At 35.8% G+C, this 14,345-nt stretch overlaps 1 protein-coding gene across 2 annotated transcripts in view; it reads left to right on the top strand.

The window, feature by feature from the left end:
- Positions 1–14,345, top strand: part of ANO3 (anoctamin 3) — a 281,024-nt gene that overhangs the window by 223,368 nt on the left and 43,311 nt on the right. For both annotated transcript variants that reach the window (XM_017538733.2, XM_037742087.1), the window contains 3 exons: positions 10,858–10,940; positions 11,351–11,491; positions 12,041–12,205. In XM_017538733.2, the coding sequence (XP_017394222.1) occupies positions 10,858–10,940; positions 11,351–11,491; positions 12,041–12,205 (389 nt within the window). The remainder of the gene's footprint in view (positions 1–10,857; positions 10,941–11,350; positions 11,492–12,040; positions 12,206–14,345) is intronic.

Genomic DNA, 14,345 nt, shown 5'->3' with positions numbered 1-14,345 from the left:
TCTAATAATTTTTATTTGGAGATGATAAAAATTGAAGCTTCAGTATTAGCATTAATAAATGTTGAGAGGAATCCAACTAACACACATTAAATTATTTTGAATTTGCATCTCCCAGCACATTGTAGTTGCTCAAGAAATATTAATTTCATGAAAAATGAATGAGTGAATTTTTTATTTTTAACTGAATTTTTCCACACCAGAGAGGCTTTCTCTGATCACACTTTTTAAATGCCGGATATACATGAAGGGGGAATGGAAGCAGCAAACCACCTTGTTATGTTTGTACCTATGCAACAACCCGGCATGGTCTGCACATGTACCCCAGAAGCTAAAGTACAATGAAAAAAAATGAAAAGAAAAAAACCCTGAAACCCTTTTTTCCTGACCTATCCTCACTCCTCTCTGCTGTATTTTCTTCATAGCATTTATTGCCATCTAACATACTGTATATCTTATTTATGTAGGTACTTCTCATCTAGTCCCATACTAGAAAAGTCAGCTCATGACAGCTTGCATTTTCGTCTGTTTTCTTCATTGTTTTATTCACAGGGTTAGACTAATGCTTGGCACAGAGCAAATGCTGGATAAATTTATAAGTAAAAGAATAAATGAGTGAATTGATAAATGAGTAAATAAATATCAATATATTTGTCAATTATAACAAAAATTATACTATTCATGAGACATCTGTAAGTTTACTTTTTCTTCTACTTAAAATATTTTTCTCATCATTGGCCCATTCAGATCTGAAACTTGGCCTTTTTTTTTTTTTTTCACTTAAGGACATTCCTTGGCCACATTTATGACTGTGCGTATAGATCCTTGAGCAGTTTTCTTTGGTAGGTGATTAATCATAGGAGCTATTTCACAAGAAGAGTTGGTCTTAACTAGAGATTCAGAAATCTTCTAACATGTAAGACTAGAGGATATGGGCTCAAGGATAGATAAGTGGGTAGATACAGTTTTGGTGTTTGTCATGTAGACAGAAAAATTGTCAACTGAGAGTGATGGGAGTATAGGTGTTGGATATTTTTTTAAAAGAAGAGAGAAAGTGGCCAGGTGTGGTGGCTCACGCTTGTAATCCCAGCACTTTGGGTGTCTGAGGCAAGTGGATCACCTGTGGCAGGAGTTCAAGACCAGCCTGGTCAACATGGTGAAACAACATTTCTAGTAAAAATATAAAAAATTAGCTGGGCATGGTGGCGGCACCTGTAATCCCAGCTACTTGGGAGCCTGAGTCAAGAGAATGGCTTGAACCCTGGAGGTGAAGTTTGCAGTGAAGCCAAGATTGTGCCATTACACACCAGCCTGGGCAACAAGAGTAAGACTCTGTTTCAAAAACAAAAATGAGAAAGAGAAAGTATGACAGCATGGCAGCCTCAAGGATCTACCCAAAGTTAGTAATCAAAACGATTCACTCGGCATGACTGTGCTTTTCTCCAGCTATGTTAATGTGCAGGAGTACAAATAGATAATAGACGGAGTGTTGGGTTTAACTAGGGTTACAACAAACTGAAACAAGAGCTAGAGAGTTGAGGGCATTTGCACCCAAGTGAGTATAATGATTGCTCATTAGGACACCTAAAGACAAAAGAGGAAAGGATAGTAAAAATATGATCAGATTAATGAATTGATAATCTGGCTCAAGAGAATGTTAGAATTGCAGTTTATAGGGAGTGAACTGGAGCTATGGATATAATTATTGAATATTATGGAAGGCCTGCTATTGATCAAAAGTGTGTTGTGGGAATACATGAGTGAGACTGAGTAGGAGAAAACAATTTTGAAGATAGAAATCAAGGAACTGAGAAGCCATGGTACTAGAAAGATTATCTGTGTATATTGTAACTTCCAAGAGAAATGTTGGGAGTCATGTTGGTTGATAAGAGTTATATTAAGACATGAGTTTAAAATCTTCACAGACGTTGGGTAAGTGTCTCCAGGAAACAGAATATGACTACCACAAGGAGTGGCAGTAGGAAGCATGAATTGATAATATGAGATTCAAATCTGTGAATTGTTAAGGAGGAGGGAGGAAAAATGGTCCTAAAGCAGCAATGAAGAGTAAGAAATTCACTATCTCATTATCAGTACGTATTGACACAGGAGACAAAGAGCCATCACTTGAATGTGCTTCATGGAAAGTGGGGTTTTAAGGGAGTCCTAGGTTTCAATTAGAGCAAGAAGGTGAAGAGATCCAAAAGACTCTCCCTTGACTTTGCATAAAAAAGGGAATAGTGAACATGTTTCAGGAGTTGCGAAGGAATGGACAATCATCATAAAGACAATCCCTGTTCTGGTGGCATCAGGATCAGCTCTTGGGGAGTGAAGGATGATCTGGAATTTGTGAGCTTCTTGAAGTGACTGATACGAACAAGGTGAAAGACTACAATTATATTAGTCCTGATGGACCAGTGGTGCATGTTCATGGGCAGAAAGATGTGCATAGAATATGGGGATAGAAGCCTGTTGCTAAAATGGAGAGTTCTAGGCTTCCTGTAGACTCCTGCTATTAGAAGATTTTTGAAATAGAGCCTTTTATTTCCAGCACTCAAGTGACTCTTCAACCTACAACTGGCAGCCTTGCAGTGAAATGAGACTGCTCTCTTTAATAATGTACGACATTCTGTTTTGTGGAGGTACCATAACTGATTCATTCCTGTGAGATGAAGTGTACTGTTTATAGCAGCTTTATTCTTTTAAAACTCTAATTTTATTATATGGTCTAACCTTTTTAAGTCGCTCTTGCCCAATTTATTAACTATCAACTATTTTTATATGGGCTTAACTCTTTAAGTGAGGTTACAACCAGGCATAATAAAGTGGCAAAACTGGCAGTTTGTTAATGTTATAACTTAGCAATGTTAGGAAAAGATTCACAGGATTTATTAATGTTTTCTGAAAAAAAAAACCACTGAAGGCAGGTAATTAGAAAGTCATTGCATATCTAATTTGTTTCTGTCTAGTTAGAAAAAGTCATTATAGCTAAATGATAACTTCAGCAGCAGCAGTACACTGAGTTTTATTTTCTGAGTGTTCTCACCAAGGAACCATGACTTGAAGTGGATAGAGTGAGGAGAGGAAGAGATGTCTGTTTTTCCTTGAAGAAAATTATCTTCATGCAGGGGAAACCAAGACAAAGTTCTTGGTATGTATAATAATTAGAGTGTTAAAAAAAATTGGTTATTACAATTCATTGTGGCCTTCCAGTGGATTAAGCATAGTTACTTACAAATTGTCTCTCACTTAATTTGTACAACACTCTTATGAATACAATTTTATTATTCTCATTTTAGGTAGTAACAACAAAATTTTATCATCATTTAGTAATTTGTCCAGCGTCAGACAATTAGAAATATACGCACCTTTGAAACCCAGAATATCCTACTCTAACCTGTGCTCTTTGTTCAGTACCACACTGTTGTTCCTGTATGTTCTGAGAAGCATTATTACTTAATCAAAAAGTTCATTGTCATTGCATTTATTGTAAAGGTGAAGTCAGTAATTTATTTTACAGTGGTAAAGTACAGTACCAAGTACAATTTAACTGAGGTAGTATATCCAGTTTCAGAGAAATGCTTGCATTATGGACAAATACTGAAGAATGTTTAGGGCTGTAGTACTGGCCAGTTAGAATAGACAAACAACTTAGTTCTGGAGCAGTTTTCTGGAGTCACAAGTTGTTTCAGGGACTAACTATACAGGTATCTGGTCCCACTGAAAGTTTCCTGGGAAAGATAGGGTAGCCAGTAAGGAGATGGAAGTCTTTAGGGAGCTTAGCTGCAGGTTCAGTTTTGTTTTTTCCTTTATAAATTAACAACTAGTATGGCAATACTGAGTATCAGCAAGGTGTCAGTCCCAAATATCCTGCTCAAGATAAATGCCTTGGATATATACCAAAATGTTCATAGTAACTGTTTATTCATGGTGGGATTTTTAGTGACTTTATTTTCTTCTTTATACTTTTAATTAATTCTTTCAACATATATTAATTAAAGACTATATGACATGTACTCCTCTACCTCTGTATTTCAGAAATAAATAAGGTGTTTATTCCTGTTATTTTTGCTGATGTTACATTTTTAGTTAGAAAATGTTCAACTGAATTAAAGAAATAATATCAAATCATTGAATTGTAAGATGAGAAAAAGGCTTAAGAAACATTAATAGTGTGCTTTAAAAGATTATATTGCATTTATGAAAAATATATGGCTAAAAGCTAACAAGTTTGTCAAGTGTGCACATCTCCAGTATTTAAGCAATTAAATTGAGAGTATCCATTTCAGTCTGAATAAATGCTACTGAAATGTCTATTTAATATACAAATGCCAATACAATATTGAGTGACAAGAAGAGTTAGCTTTAGAGGGACTCTACTTCCAAGTTAAGAGTCTACTCTGGTCGAGATTGAGTGAGAGTTCTCATTGTAATTTAATACACATGATGATGCTTTATATAGCTTCTTATTCCTTCATGAAATTTGCAATGGAGGGGAATATGTCAAGTTTGATTTCAGAAATGGGTAAAGATTTGCAATGCTTAGGCTTCAAATGCTGGCTTTACCATCCTCTTTCTCATTTAATGCTTTGAGAGAGAGAAATGAAGGAAAGGGTAATTTGAGGTAAAATTAGAGAGAGATTCCATGCCTTGGACAGAGGAAATTTAATGAGACAAACAAGTTTTGACTAAGCAGTTCCAGACATTGTGCTGTGTCAAATACAGTTCAGTCCAGGTGTTCAAAATCTGCCTCTTCACACATATTTATAGGCTCTTCATATCAATTAATCTACTTTGTGCTTATGTAGAGAACTCCATAGAACTCCATGCGTTACATTTCTGTAAGGTGTTAACCAAAAAGACCGAGTAATTTTCTCCATGCATGGAGATGTAAAATGTCCCATATTCATGGCTCTTTTGCCAAATGCAGAACCTGTTTAGCAAGGTTTCTATTTCTACCTCATTTATAGTGCTGTTGCAATAGTGCCTTGGGAAAGCACATTATGCTTGAGGATGATGCTGAAAATAAACCTGGGGAATGGAGGAGTCTTTAGTAGTACTTGGGTGCTGTCCAAACTGGCAGTCTGAGTTGCTGCTCTGATAAACTGTTTCAGTTTATGCCTTCTTTTGAGAAGGCTTCAAGTCTTTAACTGTTCTGATGAAAAGAATGCTTGGAGTTCCTTTTTCCTCCATATTCAGACATATTTAACTTCATTTGTGTTTGAGTTGACCCCTTTCCCCTGCCCCTTTCTTTCTTTTTTCCTTTTGTTTATTATTTTGTGTGTGTGTGAGACCGAGTTTCACTCTTGTTGCCCAGGCTGGAGTGCAGTGGCGCAATCTTGGCTCACTGCAACCTCTGACTCTCGGGTTCAAGCGATTCTCCTGCCTCAGCCTCCAGAGTAGCTGGGATTACAGGCATGCGCCACCGCACCCTGCTAATTTTTTGTATTTTTAGTAAAGACAGGGTTTCTCCATGCTGGTCAGACTGGTCTCAAACTCCCAACCTTAGGTGATTTTCCCGCCTCGGCCTCGCAAAGTGCTGGGATTACAGGCGTGAGCCACCACACCCAGCCCCCTGTCTTTTTCTAATCAACCACATTAGAAGTACAGTACAGTGGTTTTTAAAAATTGTTAAGCAATAATTATTTTTTCAACTAGAATTGATCTTGATTATTCAATATATAAATCAGATACAGAAGGGGCTTCCCTGGTGAGATTCTGTCTTTTTCCTATATCACTAATGAGATACTTGAAGTGTAATTTGAAAACCTGGAATAATGGAAAGATGACAAGATCAGGAATTATGACTGGATTCTATTCAATAATTCAGTTCAATTTGATGAACATTTATTGAGCATTTTCAGCGCACCAAAATGGCTAAGAAAAAAAAAACACTAAAAAGGCTGAGAAAAAAAAGATACTGAAGAAACTTAACTTCAAGAGTAGTAAAAATCATGTATAAAAACATGATAATAAAGTGCTGTAAATGCTTTGGAAAGTTTCTAAACAAGGTCAGTGATATAGTTCAACCACTCTAGGTCTTGTTTTCTTTAAATTTAAAATAAATAATTTGGAACAAACCACGTTAACTATCTAACCTCCCTTACATTTGTGACTCTGATTCTGATACTCTGCTATGCACTGTAAACTGAGGAAATGGAGGTTTAAGAACTAAGTGCAGCCTGTGCATCTTCAAAATTTTTTTAAGTTGAGAAGAGAGTCTCATAGTTGTCAGAGAGGCAGGTGTGAAAAGTAAATCTAATGTGTAGTTGCTGAGAAACAGAGTTATGCTTTATTATCTTCAGTTTTTCTGGACTATCCCTTCTACCTCCTGAGTCATGTCAAACCTGGCTTTCCCCTGGTAACAAAAATGTCCTTCTCCTATGGAGGCCTCTGATCCTCTGACTCCATACCCAAACCAGTTTTACAGGACCAAAGAAAGGAGTTGATAAACTCTCCAGAGTGGTTAAAAAGAACATAGGCAGCACACATTTAAAATGTGTATTATGAACAAAGTCAAAGTGCTCCCTAACCCACTTCCCACAGACAATGAGTGTTAATGCTTTGATATATATATTTTGGGGCATTATGTATATATCTAGATTTTTCAGCCTGCCTATCTATATATGTAAAAACATTTTCTACATCTATATCTGATTTGATATTTCATTCTCTATAAATGTAATGACTTTCATTTTATACACTTTCATTTTTAAGTATATTTATTTTAACATTTAACAAGTTTAATGCACTTGCTCCCCTCCTCACCATCCTTCCATTGCATCTTTATTTTGAGCCATTGTTCCTTTGCTCTTATATATCAGATTTCTGTGCTTTGAACCCCATGCTATTTCATTTCTGCTATTTTTCTTACATCCCTATCTTCCTATCTCTTCTTTATTGTTGATACTCACAGCTTGTTCTCAGATTTTCATTCCCATCTATCAGAACCTATTTTCATGCCTATCCTGTAACATCCAGGGAAGCACTGAATGATAGATAGAGTAGGAATATTAGAGTTAGGAAGACCTCCTGTCATCCATGTGGCTTCAGCAAGTCACTTAATGTCTCAATACTCCAGATTTCTCATATGTTAAACTTAAGGTTAATAGTAATAGCCATTTTATGGCACATTTCATATACACCTTGTACATTGAGTTGCCATTCAGATTTTTGTTGACTTTTAAGAGAATGGGTGTTATAGATATTAGAAGTAATGTATCCAAAGAGATTATTAAAATGCTTTATAAATAGTTGGAAGTCAAAACAAAATGACAGCTATTATTTCCGCTGGCTTGACCTTATGGTTTTTGTACTGAGTTTCTACCACCTTAGTAACCCTGACTTTGACTGCTCTTCTTCCTCTTTTATCAGCACAACTGCTTATTCTCTAGGCTAGTGTTCAACCTTGGCTGCACATTGGAAGTTTTTGGGAGCTTTAAAATGTACTGGTGCTGGGGTATTGTCCCTGGAGATTTTGACTTAATTGGTCTAAATGGTAGCTTGAGCATTGAAATCTTTTTGAAGCTCTAAAATGTTCAGCTATATAAATCCCCCTGATTCAGTTTGTCAGTTCTTCCAACCTCACAGTTCTCACCCCTGATCTTATCTGGGCCTGTCATTAATGTTCCTGCATTCTTTTAATCCGCTGCTTGCTTCAGAGACCACCTGATTCAGCCAGAATCCTGCATGCCAAACTTTTCACCAGCAATTATAGTAAAATGGATGATAAGATACTTTATTAAAAGAAGGAATAAAGTATCCTTTATCCTTCATAGAGTTTTTTACAGATTTCTGTTTCCTCTTGGAATCCCCACGTGCAATACTCAAACTTAAGATGCCAGCTCAAACCCTTTTCTCGCCGTCTTTCCCTCTGCTATCAAGGATCAGATTAAATTGATATAACTCTTCTGAGAGAACAGTCACTGAATTGAGACCCTAACAATTTTTGCCTTCCATCTCATATTTCCATCATTTGGAACAGACTATTTACGCCAGAGTAGACAAAATGCGAGCCAGTAGGTCAAAACTGGTTGATAACTTAGGGCAGTGTAGAGCTTTATTTCATCACATGTTATTGAAATTTGGGTGTGTCTAGATGAACCAAGCACTGTTTTGTTTAGGGTTGGCCCCAGCCTTTCCTTCTATGTTTATACTAAGCCACATGCATTTACATACCTGAGAGAACCTTGGGATCACCTGAGCTGCGTGCTTCTACTTCTTCTGTTTGCTTCGATCATGGCATGAATAGAAGCCCTTTCTCCTTTCCAAGTTGGTTAATGCAACTGTTCTAGAGAACTGTGCAGACATTTTTATTGCTCAGCCTACTCTTCAAATCCAAGCTGGTTTCCTATGATCATAATTTAGGTTTGCAACCACCCTCGAACTGACTGTGGAATGAGATATGGTCATCCCATCTCCCCACTTTCTTTTCAGCCCCCTCACTGCAAGATCAGGTCCTACCATTGCTAAGCACAAGACTCAAAAGTGTTGGAGCCAGGCACACTGGCTCATGCCTGCAATTCTAGCACTTTGGGAGGGCAAGGTGGGCAGATTGCATGAGCTCAGGAGTTCAAGACCAGACTGGGCAACATGGTGAAAACCCATCTCTACTAAAATACAAAAAATCAGTTGGGTATGGTGGTGTACACCTGTTGCCTCAGCTGCTGAGGAGGCTGAGGCAGGAGAATCGCTTGAACCCAGGAGACAGAGGTTGAAGTGAACTGAGACCGTGCCACTGCACACTCTATCCTGGTTGACAAAATGAAACTGTCTCCAAAAAAAAGACACGATTGGGAAAGCAAAGACCATTTTCATAAGAATCAAGTCATATAATCTTTAAATTTTTTTTGATATAATTTGCATAAGAGTGAAATCCACAGATTCTAAGAACAGTATGGTCACTTTTGAAAAATACATGAACTTGTATAACTACTATCTCCCTGTTAAAATATAGATTTCAATGCCTCATATAGTTCCTTGAGCCTCTTGCCAATCATATCCACCCCCAGAAGCAAACACTGTTTTAACTTTCAAAGTTAGCTATTTTTATTATTAATTATGTTTTTACTAATAAGTTTAGTAGGGATTAGTAAATACCAATTTATTTCATTAGTGTTTTGCATACACATCAATTATTCTTTATACTTTTTCTAATTAACAATTTTTAAAAGTGAGAATGTCAATTACCTGAAAAGTTTAAATAAATAAGCCATGAATAAAATGCATATATCTTAAGCTGAGCATGGATTTTTATCAAAGGTTAACTCAATATTAAAATTTAAAGTAGGCACCCTACTTTCTGAGAAAGATTCAGTATGTTCTCTGTAATGCTTCAAGCTAAAATCACACCAAATTTAAGATTACCTTTATTTTTTATATTTTGTGACTGATGCTTCTTGTTCAAGTATATGCTGGAAATAGAAATTAGGAAGAAAGCATGTGAGACATTTCAACTTTAAGCCTTGATGGAGACCAATGTTAATTAGAATTTGATTGAGCATTCTAAATGTCATGCACTGTATTAAAAACGTTAAGCCTCAGGCTAGGAATCACTGTATGTTTTACTTGCTTAATATTTTACTTTTTTTTCAGTTTTCCTTTTCTTTGTATCTCTTCTTCTATTTACTTTCTCTATATCCCACTTTCCTCTTAAATACTAAATCTCCCACTTGGTAACAGTGATTCTAGTCTACTTGAAAGCAGATCCAGTGCTTGGAGATTCTAATTTGTCTTGCTGACAATAATTTTTGGCTGTCTTGATTCTTTTAGTCATTCATACTTTTTTAAAACTGCCAAAAATCAGTAAAGAGTAATTACTTATGGTAGTTTTGGGGATAAAAAATAAAACCAAACACCAACCAACCAATAAACAAAAACTAGCCTGAGGAATGCACCAGCCAGGCACTGTGGGTGGAGAGAAACTAGCAAGAGTTTTGGTCCTGGCTCTGTCATTCATTGTCTGTGTCGTGGCCAGTTAGCATCTTTGTTTCCAAAATCCACATGATGTTAACACCTGCCATACCTCTTTGTTGATGTTATGAGAGTGACAATGAATTTAAAACATACGTGAAAGAGGGCTTTGTAAATGTCATAAAATATAATTATGAACACCGTACTTTTTTCTAACCAATACTGGTGCTGACATTTAGTTATAAAGAAAAAAGGAGAACAAAACCTTAGTACCAAAAATTTTTAAAACGTATATGTGAGTTCATAGTTATGTCCATGAAGTCTTGAATGGTGTAGGATAGAGCTCACCTAGCAAAAAATAAAACAGCAGTCATTCTCTTAGCTGTTTACAAAGAAAAACTGACAGTTCAGGAATTTCTATACTTTTTCCACTGAGTCCTTTTCAGTCCATGTAGAGTCCATCCAGAATATGAATTCGAGAATTTCTTCTCTGGTCTTTCTTTTCTTCTCCTTCACCATTGGAGTTTGTTCTTTTATTCTGTCTCCCACACCACCTCTCTGTAATTTCTGGATGAGTAGCATCTGGTCTTTGTGATCCTTGGAGAAGGCTTAATTTGAGTCTTTAGATAATTTTGAATAAGCATGTGCAGGTCAAAAGGGACAATATTTATCTCAGTAATATTGATTGCATCATTTTGATAAGCTGTGCTGACAAAAGATCTCTGCTTCTTGGTTCCAGTAAAAGAAAGCACACCCCTCTAGCAGTGTACACTAATAGTGATGTATAAACACAGGGAGAAGAGAACAAGGGAAAAATAAAATTTAATTGTATTACTTTAATAATAATTTAATTAATTTTAATTATGAGATAAGATATATCAACATAAAGAAGGAAAGCAATGTGATGTGATTTGGGTAAAGAACTATCATCATTATTGTATTTTATAGCCACAGTCTTTCTGGAGTTTTGGAAGAGGAGAAGGAGTATACTGACATATACTTGGGACCTTATCGAATGGGAAGAAGAGGAGGTAAGATGTTAGGATACTAGGAGATAGAGAACCTGGGGTATTACAGGATATGAAAAATTATCCTCTGCTCTGGCATTCAGATGGAAGCAATTAACCACCATTAGATTTTCCCTTGATGTTTCCTACTAACAAGATTTATTATTTTATGAAGAAAATAGAGATCAGTGAAGTATGTGTTTTTCACACCACTTCTGTGATGCTTTTTCAATTACATTAGTGGAAAATTATGTTAATTACAAAACTGAGTAGGATTTATTTGGAAAGTAATTTGATGTTATTTTAAAAAGGTTGCTTGACTGTGAATACTAATACAAAAGTAGACCAAATTTAGGAGTATTGTATCAACTCTTGGGGGTATTTTTTTAAAGTTTATGCCTTTGATGTTTCGATAACTTTAGTATCTCTCATAGGAAACACTTCGTCCCCAGTTTGAAGCCAAATATTACAAGATGGAGATCGTAAACCCCATCACAGGAAAACCTGAGCCGCATCAGCCTTCCTCAGACAAAGTCACTCGCCTTCTTGTTTCTGTCTCAGGAATATTCTTCATGGTAAAGTATAGCCATCAATATCAAAATATTTGGAGATTCCAAATTTAGAAGTAAGTTCTATGGTACCAGCTCATTTTGTGACCTTGAGAATGTCAGAAACCGTATTCTTTCCAACACCTTGGTAATACATACTATTAAACAAACACGGAAATCACAACAGGTTATGGAGATTTTACAAAGGGAGTTTGTGCACCTTTTTAAAGAAAACACTCTTTGGGAGAAACAGAGATCATCTAAGATAAAATGGAAATTATATGAGTTGACCTGATGGGTTAGATACCTTGTGTTAAAACAGAGCATTCCATTTAAGAGGACATTGGACAGAATTTGCATGTTAGTGTGATCACTTTGTTATCATACTAAAACAACAAATTTTGTCCTACTTATTTTGATGTAACTTCCGTAAAGGAGAAAATTAAATCTAGGTGTCTTTTCTTGGAAAAATAAATACCGTCAAGTCTTGGGGACACTAGATTTGATCTATGGTTTTGCTTTTGATTTGTTCACGATGTAAAATATGGATTTTTCTTCTGGTCTCCCATATTGTAGATTTCTCTGGTGATCACTGCAGTGTTTGGAGTCGTGGTGTACCGCCTGGTTGTCATGGAACAGTTTGCATCATTCAAATGGAATTTCATCAAACAATACTGGCAGTTTGCAACATCTGCTGCTGCTGTCTGTATCAATTTCATAATCATTATGTTGCTGAATCTCGTAAGTGTCTATAATGTTATTCTTCAGTAGATAAAAAAGGGGTGCACAGAGGAGAGGTCTATGTTTCCTTTATATTTGAAATGTTATTTATATGGCAGCCAAAATAAGACCAAGCCACATTTCTGTCAATGACTACTCAGTTTAACAGAAAAGATTTCAACTTTGTGGTTTAGATTATAGATTTTTGAAACTAAAATAAATGCTAATTGCATTATCTTCTCTGAATTTTGAGCTTATAATCTGATTAGTGATAGCTTCTATTCATTTAATGTCTAGTGTGTACTAGAGATGGTGCTATGCATTTCTCAAACAAAGAATTATTTGGACTTTAAAATCATTCTAATAAACTCTATTGTATAGGAAAACTTGTCAGAAAGATGTGGGAAAATCTTCTTTGGCTTTCTATATGACCATGTTCCTTATGTTTCAATTGCTTATTTGACTTAAATCATCCAATATTTTTATGTGCCAATTATGGGAGAAAGCACATTTTTGTTTCAACATCATGTGCACTTGATGACTTGTGGACCAAATGTCCATTGTTGACAGGACAACAGTATGCATAGGGTTACCCCGTTACCAAGATCTATCAGTGGGAACCAATTTCCTCTGGAAATAGAAGGCACCTATTGGCATATTAAAGATACTATCTTTAATTCTTCCAACAGCTCCACAAAGTCAATGTATTCTTGATTATGTAAATAAAGAAACTGAGATTTAAAGAACTTAAATAACTTGCATATAGTAAGTGGTAATGTTAGTATATGCTAGTATATTTACATCATGAGATAATTTATATGATATGGCTGAGCAATACATAAGTAATAAGGTTGGTATTATAGATAGATATTATGCATTTGGTTCCAAATGTGACTGATACTGATGTTACTCATTTAGCCTGGAGGGAGTTGAGATGATTTGCTATTTCACTTTAAAATAATAATCAGAGAAGGTCTTAAGAGAAAAGTGAGTAGTCGCTGTTATAAATAAGTACATATTATTATTAGGACAGTAGTTAACATCTTCTATTTGTTGAAAGAGAATATTGTTTTACATTGTCTCTAAATGAGCCATAAAATAATTTATGCTCTTGACTCATAGCTTAAACATTGAAAAAATACAGTGTTAGAAATAGGAAACCCATATGGTAGTACATATAATATAGGTTGTGTACTGCACAAGCACCACATTGAAGGAAGAGCCATTCTCACCACAGACACTGTAGATTTTTGTATTTTTGATTATTATTTTCTGGTATATAGTAAAAGATCTTGTTTGTAACAAAATCAGTACAAACTATGACAGCTTTTCAGTAGACAGAGGTTATTGCCATTGGCCCTATTATGTGGGAAAAGATAGCTAAGTAGTTGTGTTTATTTCTAGGTCACACAAGCAGTTGGCTAATTTGATCTTAAATTGAATCATTTCTTACTGTAAGTAGGTTGTTGAAAAAAAAAAAAAAAAAAAAAAAACTAATAGTAACTGGTCATAGTTCTGCTATCCAGGATGTCTAGTGGGGAAACAGAATTAGAGAATTCAATGAAGAATGCACAATAATTGAAGCACAAAGGGCCCTGAGTAAGGTGAGGAAAAAGTCATCAATTGCACGTGAAATGGAATGGTAAGGTTTATGATAGTGGATCAGAAGATTTGAACGGAAGAAGAGAGAGTGCTTACTCTGATCAGCCAAGTAAGAGCAGAAAGGAGATTACTGTTTGAAGAAATTCAACCACAAATGGACAAGTACAGAAATGCATGTTCTTTGCCCTAAGGAAATAGTGAGAAGTGTCTGTGAAGCATATATCTTATGAATGAATTTAAAAAATAAGATTAGAAAAGCAAGTCAGTGTCTAGCTTCAGAGGCATGAGTGGCATGTAATAAGAATGGGTATGAGGTTATTTTCTTGTCTACTGTGGGCAGTTGGAGCCATACTTGAAGGTATTTGATAAATAGCCACAAATCATCTTATCAAATACATTTATAGTTATAAAGGAGATTAAAATGTTAGAAGAGGAGTCAGGCATGGTGCCTGATGCCTGCAATCCCAGCACTTTGGGAAGTCAAGGCAGGATTGCTTGAGCCCAGCAGTTTGAGACCAGTCTGGGAAGCATAGTGAGATCTCATTGCTACAAAAGTGTT

The sequence above is a fragment of the Cebus imitator genome, unplaced genomic scaffold (genome assembly GCF_001604975.1).
Source record: "Cebus imitator isolate Cc_AM_T3 unplaced genomic scaffold, Cebus_imitator-1.0 Scaffold113, whole genome shotgun sequence".
Lineage (NCBI taxonomy): Eukaryota > Metazoa > Chordata > Mammalia > Primates > Cebidae > Cebus > Cebus imitator.
The sequence above is the reverse complement of the archived record's forward strand: the minus strand, read 5'-3'. Positions and strand labels throughout refer to the sequence as shown.